The 15,609-nt window shown below is 46.2% G+C and overlaps 2 protein-coding genes across 2 annotated transcripts in view; one reads left to right on the top strand and one right to left on the bottom strand.

Annotated features, from left to right (window-relative positions):
• arid1ab (AT rich interactive domain 1Ab (SWI-like)) overlaps positions 1-7,979 on the top strand; it is a 49,481-nt gene extending 41,502 nt beyond the window's left edge. Inside the window, exons 13-20 of the mRNA XM_047604396.1 lie at positions 1,623-1,755; positions 2,010-2,185; positions 2,275-2,404; positions 2,761-2,880; positions 3,044-3,140; positions 3,296-4,115; positions 4,366-4,496; positions 4,602-7,979. Coding sequence (XP_047460352.1) covers positions 1,623-1,755; positions 2,010-2,185; positions 2,275-2,404; positions 2,761-2,880; positions 3,044-3,140; positions 3,296-4,115; positions 4,366-4,496; positions 4,602-6,527 — 3,533 coding nt within the window. The 3' untranslated portion in view covers positions 6,528-7,979. The remainder of the gene's footprint in view (positions 1-1,622; positions 1,756-2,009; positions 2,186-2,274; positions 2,405-2,760; positions 2,881-3,043; positions 3,141-3,295; positions 4,116-4,365; positions 4,497-4,601) is intronic.
• A 5,896-nt stretch (positions 7,980-13,875) lies between these two features.
• Positions 13,876-15,405, bottom strand: LOC125020184. Its single transcript, XM_047605486.1, has 4 exons — positions 15,286-15,405; positions 15,149-15,204; positions 13,999-15,072; positions 13,876-13,930 (listed from the first exon to the last, which is right to left on the bottom strand). Exons 1-4 carry the CDS (start codon positions 15,324-15,326, stop codon positions 13,908-13,910), a joined length of 1,194 nt encoding a protein of 397 aa, XP_047461442.1. The 5' UTR covers positions 15,327-15,405; the 3' UTR covers positions 13,876-13,907.
• Positions 15,406-15,609: the final 204 nt, after the last annotated feature.

Raw genomic sequence — 15,609 nt, 5'->3', positions numbered from 1 at the left:
TTGGCTGATATTGGAAGAGTTGTAAATGAGGGCAGTGTAGCTGTAACTCACAGAAGTGCACCACATCCTCTGCACAGTTTGTCGAACACATGCCTGGGGAGAGCACTCCCTGGCATTTGCACTGGACAGGACCAAAGATTTGTCTTTCCCTCTTTGATTTTACGATAACGGCACCACATCTTTCATTGAACTCTGAAGGTTCGGTGAAGTGGCATGCAGTCGTAGCAGCGGTTAAGGTGGTGGTGGTGGTGGTGGTGGTGGTGGTGGGGGAGGGGGCGTAGTCGGGAAGGGGCGGGCTCTCCGGACCACGTTGTCTTTCGGAGGCTGTTTGTTTTGGAGGGACTCCTGTTCTAGCTGCCAGGAGCAACCACACCAGGAGCGACCATGTGCTCCTTCAGTCTGGCCGAGACCCAGGCTGTCAGACACAGGGCACTGAGTCAGCGCCGGGTTGTTGTTACAGGAGACATCAGGGTGCTTGTCAGCTGGCATCAGCCCTCTAGTTAGTACGAAAGAAGAGCTGGGGAGGGTTAGGGATGAGGGTGGAGGGGGGGAGGGGTGAGCGGCAGCGTGGGGGCAGGAGGTGATTTGGCGATAGTGATGCTCCGTCAGTGGCGTGTCCTCGCTGCCTGGTGCCTGGCCCAGGGCTACAGTGGCACGGCAACACTCCTTGGAGATTAGTACTGAGCCAGAAATGATGAATGGGGGGAGAGGCTTGTGTGTGCGTGTGTATGCGTGTGTGTAAAAGTCACACGACTCGCTCTCTCTCCCTCTCTCTCTTTCTACCATGCTTTTTTTTTTTTTTTTCATACTCGCAGTCCTCCCCCTCCCCTTTCCTCCCTTCATCTTTAGCAGAGGGAAATCCCTGCCCAGAGGGAGGAGGGGGGAGCGAGGGAGGGAGGGTGAGCCAGTTAATGTGTGTGTACATGTGAGAGCTAGAAGAGGCAAGAGAGTGATGTGAGAAAATGTGAATAAATGTGACCTGCCAGTGACCCTGCTTTTGTGTGTGTGTGTGTGTGTGTGCGCTGGTTTAATGAATGGGAACCTGTGACTCATCAGACTGGCTCTCTAATAGTGAGAAGTCCTGAGCTGAAGTTAAGGATGAGCGCCACTATTTCTCACACACATACACACACTCAAACACAAACAAACAGTCAGTCACTCTTGTACATCCGTACATACATACCTCTCTGTCTCCTGTCTCCACAGGCCAGGCACTAATCTGTCAGAGTCAGGGTTTAGATCGTTGTTTCCTGATGACTCCCGGAGACCAGCAGTGGTTGAGGACGGGACGTGGGTTTAGAGGGGCTGGCATGCTGCGATGAGCTCGAGGATTCAACATTTTCGCTGGCTGTGCACTCAAAAGCCAGCCAGCTTGACACAAACTCTGTTCCTCGGTGCAGTGCTCAGGAATTTCTTAATGGGATTTAGTATTGCCAAAAGCAGCATGGGCTCCTGAAAAGCCCCTACAGTGTTCAGACTATCCACAAAACTATCCCACCTCCCTGTCAACTATCAACTCTCATCTTCTTTCTTGGAGCGGAGAGCGGAACAGGGGGATGCTGTTTTTATCTCACTGGAATTATTGTTTGCCCTGTACTCATTGTGTGTATCCTTGTTTGCAGCCGGTTCTGGATCACTTCAAGGACCCCAAACACCTCAGTCCACCAGTAGTTCCATGGCAGAGGGGGGAGACCTAAAGCCCCCCACCCCAGCCTCCACACCGCACACACAAATGCCTCCAATGCCAGGCGTGAGGTACGATTTAGAAACCACATTATTGTATTTCTCACAAAAATCAACCTCATTAAGGAATAAAACATTTTAACCAGAGAACTAGCACTATTAAAACTGTTAAATTGTGTATTTTAGTTTTGGAAGATCAAAATCGGCATCAATAGAACACTCATGAACAGAGTTTTGAATGTATGGAGACATGAAATGTTTAAAATAAAAAAAATAATCCATGAATAAAAGGATATTTTAGTAACAGGCCACCTGTCCTCCCACAGGAGTAGTGTTAATCTGCAGGACCCCTTTGCTGATGGCGGAGACCCAGCATTTTCCAGAAGGAACGCCATGACTCCCAACTCTCAGGGCTACCAGCCAGGGATGGGTGGCCCAGAGATGATGGCTCGAATGGGTCCCTACGAATCCACAAAGGACCCCTTTGGCGGCATGAGGAAAGGTAAGCACTGGCAGAGCTGTTTAATCAGAGCCTGTAGGAGTTCTGTTAGAGCTGAAAGTAAGAATAATCTGTTTTTTCTCTTTTTCAAGCTGGAGAACAGTTCATGCCTCCAGGCCCCAACAGTGGAATGGGAGAACAGTATAACAGAGGCCCACCAGGTCCAATGGGCAACATGCAAATGAGCCAGAGGCAACAGTACCCATATGGATATGACCGAAGGTAAGCTTGAACTTCATAGTTATTCTTGAAGTGGTGGGTGAGACTTTCTAATCATATTTGATTGATTGATTGATTTTATCGGTCAGTCTTCACTGACTGTACAACCACCCTAACAGCAGCAACAGCAGCAACCAACAAAAACAACAACAGTGGCGTAGTGGGCAGACAGATCAGCGTGGCCTGCTGTTCAAGGCAGCTATTGCTGCAGGGATCAGACTTTTCCCTAGGCGGGCCTTCCTGAACTTGAGGGTTTAGGACAGTTTATTTATCGATAAACTGTACTCAGGACTGTACTATTAAACTGATCTGTGTTATAACTCACATCAACTGATTAGTGCTTTTTGTTGGGTTTACAGACAGGAGCCAGGCATGGGTCCTGACGGCAACATGGGACCAGGAGCTCCTCAGCCAAACATGATGCCTTCTGGAGCTGACACAGGGATGTACTCACCCAGCCGCCCTCCACCACAGCAACGGTCAGTACCATTCATTGCAGGGATTGATCTGTGCTTTGATAAACGGAGAGAGGTAGTAGTTAGAATCATGACTGGCAACTTATATAACTCTGAGTTTCGTAATAAAACTGTATATGCATCCACTGACTGATTTAATGATGTGAACTTTTGTTATTGTTTTCAGGCATGACTCCTACACAAATCAGTACCCTGGCCAAGGAGCTCCCCCTGGTGGCCCATACCCAAATCAGCAGCCAGGAATGTATCCACAGCAGCAGCCGGTAAGAACATTTTGTTCAGCATTTTCAGTGCCTAAATTGAGTCATGATTCTTTGTTACATTTAACTAATTAAACGTATCTTTGTGTTAGAGATGCAGTTTCCCACTGATTGAACACAAGATGAAAAGTACATTGTTGACTGTTGTCCCCTAACAGAACTACAAGCGTCCTGTAGAAGGAGGATATGGTCCTCCAGCCAAGCGCCACGAGCCAGAAATCTACAACGTTCCTTACAGTGGTCAGCAGCAGCCAGGACCACAGTCGTCGGGGCCCCAGGGCCAGCAAGACATGTATAATCAGTACAATGCATACCCCGGTGGCGAGCGAAGACCACCAGGCCCACAGAATCAGTTCCCTTTCCCTTTTGGACGAGAGAGAGGGCCAGCATCTGCAGGCCCCAACGCCCAGTCTCCAATGCCTCCCCAGATGATGCCAAGCGCCATGCCTTCAGGTCCAGATGGCCCCCAGGGTCCAATGTGGCAGGGCCGCAATGAGATGGGCTACCCCAACTACCCAAGCCGACAGGGGCCTCCTGTGGCAGGCCAGGGTCCCAGCTACCATGGCATGAACCGCTCAGAGGAGATGATGCCATCAGACCAACGCATGAACCATGAAGGACAGTGGCCCGGCCACGTCAACCAGCGGCAGCCACCGTTCGGCCCCGCTGGCTCTGGACCACCCATGACCAGACCCCTGCCCTCCACCTACCAGACCTCCCAGAATCACATTCCTCAGGTGTCGAGCCCAGCACCCATGCCCCGGTCGATGGAAAGCAGGACGTCCCCTAGCAAGTCCCCCTACATGCATCCTGGCATCAAGGTGCAGAAGGCCGGGCCTCCTGTTCCTGCCTCACATATTGGCCAGGCCCCTGTGCAGCAGCCCATGATTCGGCGAGATGTGGCCTTCCCTCCTGGCTCTGTGGAGGCTTCACAACCCCATCTTAAACCCCGCAGGCGGCTCACCATGAAAGACATTGGTATATATTTTTTTTATCCTCGGCTCAAAGTTAAAGACGTGCATACACGGCCTCGAGCAAAGTACAGATGACAGTTACCCTGCTTGATCAGGCGTTGTTATTTGATACTCCTCACTGAGCTTTGTGACAGGTCACTTAGGTAGCATAAGTACTAGAGACTTAAATCAAACAGATGATGCATTGATGAGGGTAATAATTGATCAGGACAGTTTTGGCTCATATTCATTCTGTTTTTTTTTTATCTTCACAGGCACTCCTGAGGCTTGGAGAGTAATGATGTCACTAAAGTCAGGCTTATTAGCTGAAAGTACCTGGGCCTTGGATACCATCAACATTTTACTCTACGATGACAATAGCATTACTACTTTTAACCTATGCCAGGTAAGTTGCTCGCATTTGTTTGCATCAATACACCAAAATGGCTTGTTGTGAGGGGTTGAGGTTAGTTCAGGACTGATTTGGTGACATTCTTTTCTGGTTTCTCAGCTACCTGGATTCCTGGAGCTGGTGGTGGAGTACTTCAGACGCTGCCTCATCGAAATCTTTGGCATCTTAAAGGAGTACGAAGTAGGAGACCCAGGCCAGCGCACCCTAATAGACCCCAATGCAGCTGAGGACTCTGATGATGACATGCCTATGCCTGAGGGCGAGGACATGGATACAGAGGAGGAGGATGAGGAGGACGAAGAGGCAGAGGAAACAAAATCTAATCTCAATACCTCCTCACTGGTCCAGGTGAAAAATGAGGAGGAGGAGAGTTCCCTGAAAGATAAGTCCTCAGAGGATGAGGAAGAGGAGAAGGAAAGGGAGTCCTCTGCCAAGGAGACCAATACCTCTACCTCAGGGTCCTCCCGGGACCCCAACCTCCACTCGGAGAAGCCCAAGCAGGCTAGCAAATTTGATAAACTCCCCATCAAGGTAGTGCGTAAGAAGAATCCCTTCCTGTTAAATCACTCGTCCAAGCTTGGGCAGCGGCAAAGCTTTGACAGTGGCCTCATACACTGGAGCATTGGTGGTGGCGACACTACTGAGCACATCCAGACCCACTTCGAGAGCCGGATGGACCTCATCAAGCAGCGGAAACGCACGGCGCCATCCACCGAGGGCCGCAAGAAGGTTCAGGTGGCTGGGACTGCAACAGAAAATCAAGAGAAATCAAAGTCCAACGGGGAGGACAAGGCTCAACAGCAGCAGCCCCAGTCTTCTGAGCCTCAAAAGTCTCCAGCGGAGAAGGTCCCTCCTCCTCTTCCCATCGGCGCACCGGTTACTGCCACCATTGATGACGTACTATCTGCCCGCCCAGGATCAGTCACGGAGGAAGTGGTTCGCGGCGGCGCTGAGGAGCAGAAGGAGAATGGCAAGTTCCTGTTCAGCATCAACCCTGATGTCCAGAGCCGCCGCAACATCAAGATCCTGGAAGATGAACCTCACAGCAAGGACGAGACGCCGCTCAGCACTCTGTCGGACTGGCAGGACTCACTCGCTCGACGCTGCATCTGCATTTCTAACATAGTGCGGAGCCTCTCCTTCGTCCCTGGGAACGACCAGGAGATGTCGAAACACCCGGGCCTCCTGCTGCTGTTGGGCCGTCTGGTGCTGCTCCACCACAGGCACCCGGAGCGCAAGCAGGCGCCGGTCACCTACGAAAAGGAAGAAGAGGAGGACGAAGGCGTGAGCTGTGAGCGGGACGAGTGGTGGTGGGACTGCCTAGAGGTGTTACGGGAGAACTGTTTGGTCACTCTGGCAAACATCTCGGGCCAGCTAGACCTTTCTATCTACCCGGAGAGTATATGTCTGCCGCTGCTGGATGGCCTGCTCCACTGGGCCGTCTGCCCTTCAGCAGAGGCCTTGGACCCCTTCCCCACACTGGGGCCCCATGGCTCCCTTTCACCCCAGAGACTGGTCCTCGAGACCCTCAGCAAGCTCAGCATCCAGGACAACAATGTCGACCTCATTCTGGCAACGCCACCGTTCAGCCGCTTGGAGAAGCTCTACGGCTCGCTCGTCCGTCTGGTCGGCGAGCGCAAGGTGGCCGTCTGCCGAGAAATGGCGGTCGTCCTGCTAGCTAACTTAGCCCAGGGCGACAGCCTGGCCGCGCGGGCTATCGCCGTGCAGAAAGCCAGCGTGGGTAACCTGCTGGGCTTCCTGGAGGATAGCTTAGCAGCCACCCAGTACCAGCAGAGCCAGAGCTCCCTGCTACAAATGCAGGGCGGGCCCCAGTTTGAACCTACTAGTGTGGACATGATGCGGCGGGCGGCCCGGGCCTTGCACGCCCTAGCTAAGGTAGAAGAAAACCACTCTGAGTTCACTTTGTACGAGTCGCGGCTACTGGACATCTCGGTGTCCCCACTTATGAACTCTCTGGTGTCCCAAGTAATCTGTGACGTACTGTTTCTGATCGGCCAGTCATGACAGCCGTGGGGAGGTTTCAGCTTTGCCTCTTTCCGTTCCCATTCAGCCCCCCTTTTTTGTGTGCGTGTGTGAGTGTCTGTTGCGCATGAGTGAAAAGAGCAAAACTGACTGTCCTTCTTTTTTTCTTTTTTTTTTTTTTTTCTTTTTTTAATTTATGCAAAATCACCTCGGATTCCACTGTCTTTTCTGCCCCTGCTTCTCACTAAAGGAAGGAATATCATGAAGTAGCCGTGGATTTTAAACGTCTGGAATGGAAAGATACTGGCAAAGAAGAGCAGACTTGGGACCCAGGCGTAGGACAGAGCGCGCTGGCCTGTGGACAGGACTTGTTTTTTAATGAAAAGAAAAAAATCTCCGGAAAAAAAAAAAAAAGAAAAACTGTAACCAAAGTTGCTGTCTCGTTTACAGTGAGTTTGGGGGATACGTGTGCTCGCTTCCTCCCTCGGGGGGTCGGCAGGGGGAAGAGGGCACAGACTAAACAATATTATGGTTCATGTTTGGAGGCTACATAGACTCACGGACTGTGGTGTGGTATAATTGCTGTAACTTTGGATGCTATATACTCAGCCCCACAGGAACCACATTATTGGCTGTGAACAGACATCTGTCATGGGAGGCCTGTGCAGTAGATTGTAGGACTTTTTCTGTACTGTACACCTTAAAAACTGTAAACATACTGTAATAATACTGTTTCACACTGAGATACGCTGGCTTGGCAGCAAACTGTAGTTTTTAAAAACAGTTTTAGTTAACGTCGAGAGAGAAAACGGCTTTCCCCCCAAAGTATGGTGAACCTACAACACCCCGACCTCTTCTCTTTGTCCCTTGATTGTATGACTTGACCCTTATATTAAAAAGTCACCTCTTTAGGACTGGTCCTCAACTCTAGATGCAGTCCAAGCTGCAGTGTATATATGATGTTGTACATTACACTTCTCTCTTTCTCAACTTCTGTTGCTCTTCACCGTTTTTAATCTTTGACGATTACAAGTTTCCCCCCTTCCCCTCGTCAAGTATTGCCACGTGATTACTTGACGCCCGCCCTCTCCGTTACCCCGGCGCCTCGCCCCGCTCGCACCGCGCTCTGGGGGAGGGGGGAGGCGTTCAGCTGCTGTCCAACGCCGCCCCGACATCTTCAAGTTTCAGTTTGTCTCCGGTCTGGGTGTAGAGAATATTAACAAGAATCATGTTCCATTTGAGCTCCTTCGTATAATGACAAACTAGACCTTGATGAAGAAACCAGTTCAATTTTGTTTATTTTGTTTATTTTTATTTTTTTTTTTCCAGTGATGCGGATTCTGCATATTTGTATTTCAGATGATGTAGCTAAAAACTTGATGTAAATTCCTCTTTTTTCCTTTTTTTGGCTTAATGAATATCATTTATTCAGTATGAAATCTTTATACTATATGTTCCACGTGTTAAGAATAAATGTACATTAAATCTTCGTAAGACGTTTGCTGTGGATTTATTTCCTGTTCCCTCTCACTTGTGGCCGAGGCAGCAGTAAATAGAGTCCTGAATGTTTCATTTGCCTCGCACTTCGCTTGCACCGAGGCAATGTGATGCGTCTAAAGCGGCGAGCGGCGTGTTTTGCTGATGGTTTTGAAATTTACACATGGAGGCGGAGGCCTGGGTTGAGCTGCGCTCCGTGGAGTACGCTGCTCATCAAATGCACAGCCATGTCTCCCCATCCCTGCATCGATTGACATCTCACCCCCGAGCTGCAAGGCTGTCCTTGTCTCTGGATCACACATGCTGATATTTACATATATATATATTCACATTAGTGGCAAACAGGAACAGGTAAGAAGAGCTCCATACGTGCAGATAAGCCAGGAGCTCTCATTTACGGAGGATAAAGTCGAAAAAAAAATGAACTGCTCTTCTCGCCAGAATCTTGATTTCGTTTAATGTTTCGACGCAATCTGCGTTTACTTTGGAGATGGGTCACAAGACAGACTAATAAACAGCTGACTGAAGAAATGCTTAAGGATTCATTTGAAAGGCAAAACGTGTATTTAGCCCCAGCAGAGACAGCATGATGGACTTTTGAAATCTGCATTCCCACTACCGTCCTCACCGGAGAGTCCAAACAGCATCTGTAAAAACAAAACGGTGGGCCGAGGCTAAATGTGGCTCCGAGTGAATTTTCAAAGGCTGCTTCTGCTTCTTGCAGTTTCACTTATTCAAGAACTCTCACTGAGATCAAGATCTCTTTTTAGACGGACACGAATAGAAAGTTAAGTCACTTTCTTTGACTTTTGCCGACTTAATGGATCTCCTGAAATAAATCTGACTTCTGGATGAATCCCAGAGCTAAAACGTGGACTATGATGATAATATTCAATTCAGTCCTGTAAATGGTCACACCACCAGTTTAGCATTGTACTTGATAGTCTCACAGATTCTCCTACATTTCCCATGATTCAACTCTTCAGCATCCCCTGGAAACGCTCTGTTTTGTAGGAGAAAAAACAAAACAAAAACTACACCTCCAGCGTGAAATGTAACTTTTCTAGCTGGATCTTTAATTCAAATCAGGCCGTCCGGTTAACACCAGGTGACCCAAATGAACTAAAATCAGTTTGTGGAAACACTCCTTTAACAGAATAAACTAAAAATGGAAGCTAAAATTGAAATGTTCAGATGAAGTTCTCATCCAGAAGAGTAGGACGGGAGACTGATAGTATAGCAAACATTTGCTTTAACTTGTCTGAGTTGTACATATGCTCACTTGCCAGTTCATTAGGTACACTAGTGAATGCATTCTAACAGTCCTGCACTAAATCCCCTCCATGACTAATGTTCAATTTGTGCTAAAAGCCAATCAGGAAGGAAGTAACGCAACTGATGATCATTGCTAAATACCACGACATTCACGAAGAATGAATCAATGTGTTTTCACTAGTGTTTTAGGACTGTTAACAGCCCCCCCTTGAAATTGAAACGACACTTTTAACTTAGAAGCAACCTTTCCACTACTCTCATTGTAAAAAGCATTATGTCACTAATTTATAATTAGCTTCTAACACACATGGAGTTTTAATGGGACACAGCATCTGCAGCTGCATGATGTGAGCGTGATCTGAGGAATCCACGGGCCACATCTGTCCAGAGAGCCACGGAGCTCTCCAGGTGCCCTTAAAACCACCATCGGTTCCACTTTCACTCGCACACTCACGACTCCGTGCCGCGAATTTCATCTGCGCACCGACACCTGAAGCTCACCGAGGCGTAAACACATCTGTCATAGATTTCTTTTGAATGAGCCGTGACAAACAGTCGTGGCAGCCAGTAGTAAGCGCGCGCTGCCAAAGATTTTCCGGGCCTCTAAATGGTTTCTAAAGCCGTTATAATCGCATCAACAAAGCACCTAACAAATCTCCCAAAGCCCCGTCCCACTCATCTAGAGATACTTCCAACATACTGTGGTCCTGGCAGCGTGGATCACTCAGGATTCACTGCAGCATCAGCACTATCCAGCTCCTCACAAATTGATTTCAGACAGTTATTAGTGGCGGACTTTACTGGCTCTAAATTAGTCCACCAACACTGGACTTTCTATTTAAATCAATAAATAAATGTCTACAATCCTCAGGTACTAGAGGAAGATTATGTTTCTAAATAAACTTAGACTTTAATGATCCATGAGGGAAATTACTTGGTCACAGTAGCTTAGTTGCACATAAAAGAAACACTCTTAAAAACCACAAGAAAAAAGAAAGGTAAAATGAGATTGGATTAAAACTAAATAAAAATAAATATTATCCAGTAAAATAAAATAAACATCAATTGAGCATGTGAGTCCTGTATTGTGCTTTTGTCTCACATCTAATTTTTCTTAAGGTTTACAGACATTCTGTCTTCAATATATATTGTTTATTGGTAGTATTTTGTTTTGTAGCATGTATTCCTTTTCAGCAGACTCCTCTTTCTATTCTTTCTGGAAACATGACGCCCTCGTCTGGTCAGAAGAGCAAAGCACAGCTCAAGTCAAAGACGGGTATATTTATCAAAATCAAAGCTGCGGCTGCCAGGCCATTCAGATTTAGATGAATCAACACTGGATCCTTTCCCATTTCCCATAATGCAAGTGGCCACATCTGATACACATCCGTGGAAACCTTACGTATGCAGTTTGAAATGCAAAATGTGTGTTAAAGAATCAAGAAGACCAGGGTGGACAAAAAGGAAAAAACGATTTGTTTTTTTTGGAATTGAAATGTGGTATGGGGATATGCGCCCTCATCTGGTCAGAGCAACAAAGTACAGCGTGTCGCTGCAGCACAGTCATAACAAAATTGTTTCTTTTCGGAAAAATAACAGTAAACTAGCTAAAAATGCGGAAGACACTTGACAATTTTCAACAAAAATTGACACAGAAATCTAGATAAAGACTAAAGAGTTTATTTACACACACTGGACCTAAAAGTGAAGGTTTGTCATTAAAACTCCACTACATTAGAAGAAGAAGAAGAAGAAGAAGAAGAAGAAGAAATTCAGTAAATTATTAATATGTCACTGAAAACAGTTTTTACATGTTTGTGGGAGGTCGGTTGGGTTTACTGAAAATATGCTTCTGATGCACGGTCCTTCATCACCATGGAGACGGTACGACCAAGCGTTAGGAGCAAACGTCACGACGTCAGAACGTGGTGTCGTAACCAAATCAGCGCATTGTGGTCTGAGTTGAAAATTAGCTGCTACCAACTAATTAGTCAACATTTGATTGCGGTGAGTCTGGTGAAACCACGACAAGCTTCAGGAACTGTGCGGACACACGGTTATTACACGTAAATGGATATAAATAGGGTCTTATTGGGTGAGTTTCAGCACATAGTGATAAAAAATGTCTATTGTTCTCGGATTTGTTTGAGGCGGAAGTTGTTATTGACAAAATATTGTTGTGAAAAGTTAAAACAGAAAAATGTACTTAATTGATGTTGCAGCATCGTACTACGATTGCAATTTATTCCACTGTGGGTAAATTAAAGTAATATCTAACCTGGAATAGAAATAATAAATGAAGAACAAAGTAAAAATCGATAACTAGCAATAGAGACAGATAGGGAATAATGAGTGAACAAAGGGAAAAAAATGCATCATATAAACAAAGCAAACATTTGTCTCTAATCAGCTCGTTAAGTAAAACCAAGCATTAAGCAAAACCAAAGCCAAAAATTGGGTTCATTAAAATATACTTTACCCACATGAATAAGCAAAAGTAAATCATTAAGGATAAAGGGCTGACTTTTCATTCCCACCACATCCAACGATTCTGCATTCCGATTAACATCCCAGGTCCACCACAAGAGGGCCCTCCAGGCTTTCTGATGGTCATTTTATTGCATTTATAGGATTATAAATATGCTGAAATGAATGTATTTAACCAGCAGCAAGAGCACTTGGAGGATATGACATAGTTAGCTTCCCACTTCTTTCCTCTGAAAATGAGAATGAATCATGGGTTGAAAGTGATGTTGAGGACAATCATGTTGATGATAATGAGGAAACAGATGGTAGTGGTGAGTGGTCAGATCGGCCAAGAGGAAGAATCTGGTGGCAACGTCCAAGGTAGTTCGACTCTACAGGTCTTTGGCAGAATTTTGAGGGCAGCAAGCAAAACAAAATACTGTATGTGAATGACAGGAACCCTGATCAAATATTTAGATTGATATTTTTTGCCTGTGTGTGTGGGTGTATTGTATATTCTCTTCCACTTCACTAGTCGATCACAAAAGGGCACAGTGGTAGAGATTGGTTACCACTGAGGAGTCAGAGGTGTGTCTCTGTGGCTGCTCCTTCTTGTTTCATCACTCTCTTAATATATCAAACTGATCTGCTGGTAGAAAACACCAATGATGACCATTTTGCTGCTGCGTTTTTGATCAATCACAGAAAGTTCAGTGACACATGCAAAGCGTTACCTCAGACTATTTCATAATAAAATGCATTTTTTTTTTAAGCTTTAATGAGAAACTTTTTCCCCACTCAGGTGTCAATGGCTGAAACTGACACGATTGTAGCAATGACCAGTAATAAAAGGTATGACAATAGTTCATGACATATTATTTTGTTTTTATCAATTTCAGTTAACTGTTGTATTCATATACACGTCTTCTTGCCAGTAAATATATGGAGACACCTGCATGACCCAAGTGCTGAGGATGAGACTCACAGTTCCTGCTGTATACCCAGCGTTTCCATGGTAACCAAGATGATCAGGTGAGGACAGGAGAAGATGGAGATTGTGTGAGGCTTTACGTCACCATGTCAGTCCATCGTTAGGACTGACACACATTTGAACATTTTCAAGCTGATATAGTTAAACTATAGTTCAATTTTAATATTTTTATTCCATGCAGCTCAATCCAACATGGTAGTTTTCACAATCTGAGCAGATACTGTAAAATAGTCAAGATTTCAGTTATTTGTAATACCAACTGGGTTTATTGGATAAAATTAGTTGCCCTCTACAACAAAAGGATGTCTAGACCATGTAAAGAGATTTGGTTCTTCTTCAATGTATTCATCCAACTTTATCAAACGTCACTGTAATAACCCTTTTCCTTCGATAAGAATTTGAAAGATATTTCAGAAACATAATGGACATTAACAGGCGTCCCTGAATAAGATCTCAATTTTCAGACTTCGTATTCAGAAGTGGAGCTGCAGTCCCAAGAGGCTTTTAGCCAAGTCCTGGGATTTAAAATCTGTCTGAATCTCCCGTCATCTACAGCTGCTGAATGACAACCACACAAGTGTCGATTGCCCTTTGGTGAAAAGGTGTTGCAGTGGACAGGTCGTTCCCGTCCCTACAGGAAGTTAAAGGTTTTACTTTGTTGCATTCCAGCTTTTCTCCAAATTCAAAGTTGCACTTACTGCTCCTTTGGGGGAGGCCCAACATTTCCAGCAGTACAGCTCAAACACATGAGTATGAAGTAGAAAACCTTATGTTTCCATCCATTTACTGTATGGATTCAGCCAGTGAATTACTATTTTGTGTGACAATTGTGTAGATCAGTCCTCTATAAAATGCCTTCACATTTTTACTCTCCAATTTGGAGCCCCTGAAACAACTTCTTTGCAGCTCAAATGTCACTTTTTTGAATGATGCAGGCATCAGACCATGAACAGACCCCCCCCCCCCCAATTTGAAACAAATGATTTACATTAAAAATGAATCCTAGACCATGGCATTAGATTGAGGCAACTTTAATCTTGTGGTATTTTGCCAAGAGGCCACCATGCAGCAAATCGTTTCCACACTAGATGGCCCCAACTCTACATCATTCAAGTTTTGACTTTACCAGCAACACAGAGGGGAATTCAACACAAGACAGGATCTAAATTATTAAATTTATTTCAAAACACTATTCATCCGTAGACATTGTCTGCACCTAGTGGTAGAAAGGCAGTTAGAAAACAGGCTTGAGCATCAAACAGAAAGCAATGTTCAAATACTCACTTGCTAGTTTCCCTGATGAAGTCTGGCCTTGTGGCTCATAAGATCCCATCTGCTGCCAAGACGTGGAGCTCTGATCTGGTGTCTGGACGCCCGCTTCCCTCTGGTTGATGGGCTCCTTTAACCGCCTGATCGCAAAGCCGCCCAAGTGTTCAGGGATGTTGTAGGTCCTGGTTGGGGCATATTTCTCTCTTGTACCACTCGGGTTCTGCTCAACAGGAGCGTAGCTAGATTTGTAGCTCTGCACCCGTTTAGAGGGAACCACCAGACTGCGTGGCTTAAAACCGTTTTGGTTGTAGGCTGGACTTGACACCGCGTTGGAAGTGGGAGACGGCTGGTACTCGTGTTGGGTGTATTCTTCAGTCACAGGAAATAATCTACTCTTGTAGACGCTTCCAGCCTGCTTGGGTTTTTTTCTGCTTATGGGTTTAGAGGTACGAGGAGACGCTCTTCTACCAGGGGCTCTAGCTGATGTTGCGGAGTGGCTCTGTGATGCAGGAGCATCTGCATCGAACAGAGTGGAAGACTTCATAGAGGACCAGCCTCCCTGCCCACTGTAGGCAGGCACAGGTTTCTGAGAAACAGGCTGTTGGATGGAGGATAAGATGAAGTATCCTTCCCTAGAAGGACTCTGAATAGAAACAGAGCTGCTCAGATACTTGCTAGTACGCGGTGTACCCTTCTGGACTCGCACAGTGCTTTCCTGGTCCAGAACAGTAAGGTCACTTTGCTTTTGAATGCCCTTACTTAAAGAACCTCCACTTACTACTGTAGAAACGTCAGGCCCTGGCTTTTGAGATTTAACCCATTCCAAGTCCGTCAATTGCCAATTAGGTTGTGACAACAAGTTGCTCTGCACTATTCTCACTAAACTCTGGGCTGGTTGTGACATAGTTTGCGTGTAGCTACTAGTGGAATGTCCATGATGATAACCACCGTTAACCGGGGTCTCCGTGTTGAGGCTACTTCTCTGGACTGAGGCCTGTCTGAATCCATTCTGGGGATGACCGACGCCAAATGTTCGTAACCTCCCACCCTGCTGCACGAAGCCAACATATGTGTTGCCGTGTTGCTGAGCTGTAAGACAAACAAAGAGTAATGAGTCCACTGTGGCAGCACTATTACACTACAACACATTTTGTGTGCTGCTCACCTTCCGTAGCACTTGAACAGCATACATGCTCTGCTTTAACTAAAACCAGCAAGATCCTGGTCAGGAAACGACACAGCGAGGTCAGCCTCGGCAACGGGTCAACGCGACACACATCTGAACAAGACGCACAAACTTACCCCAAACAAACTCCACAAGCCATTTCTGTGTGCCAAAGCATGCAGCCCAGTCAAAGCAACAGAAGCCCAACCAACCTGAAGCTACTTGCTCTGCATGCTCATCCAACAGAGAGGTGGTATTTACTGCAGCCTGCATCCAATCACTGCTTGATGAGCTGACTGTGTGCAGGTGCTGCTGAGGTGGTGTCAGGGTGTCCACAGATCGGTGTTCATGTGCAAAAAAAACCCGACAAGTATCATCTTGATTTGGATAGAAAAGGATTTTTGTGTATTTAGTAACAGTTGACAGCGCTTCCCTGCAACAGTTAGACTGAGAGTGCTCCT

This window comes from Mugil cephalus, chromosome 14 (genome assembly GCF_022458985.1).
Source record: "Mugil cephalus isolate CIBA_MC_2020 chromosome 14, CIBA_Mcephalus_1.1, whole genome shotgun sequence".
Lineage (NCBI taxonomy): Eukaryota > Metazoa > Chordata > Actinopteri > Mugiliformes > Mugilidae > Mugil > Mugil cephalus.
The sequence above is the reverse complement of the archived record's forward strand: the minus strand, read 5'-3'. Positions and strand labels throughout refer to the sequence as shown.

What these genes read in the sequence shown, in the direction of transcription:
- LOC125020184 (XM_047605486.1), bottom strand. Translation starts at nt 15,326, where the DNA reads ATGCTTTGGCACACAGAAATGGCTTGTGGAGTTTGTTTGGG. An exon ending in CTGTTCAAGTGCTACGGAAG is followed by an intron (nt 15,073 to 15,148) that starts GTGAGCAGCACA and finishes TTTGTCTTACAG; the next exon opens with CTCAGCAACACGGCAACACA. An exon ending in TTCATCAGGGAAACTAGCAA is followed by an intron (nt 13,931 to 13,998) that starts GTGAGTATTTGA and finishes TTCTACCACTAG; the next exon opens with GTGCAGACAATGTCTACGGA.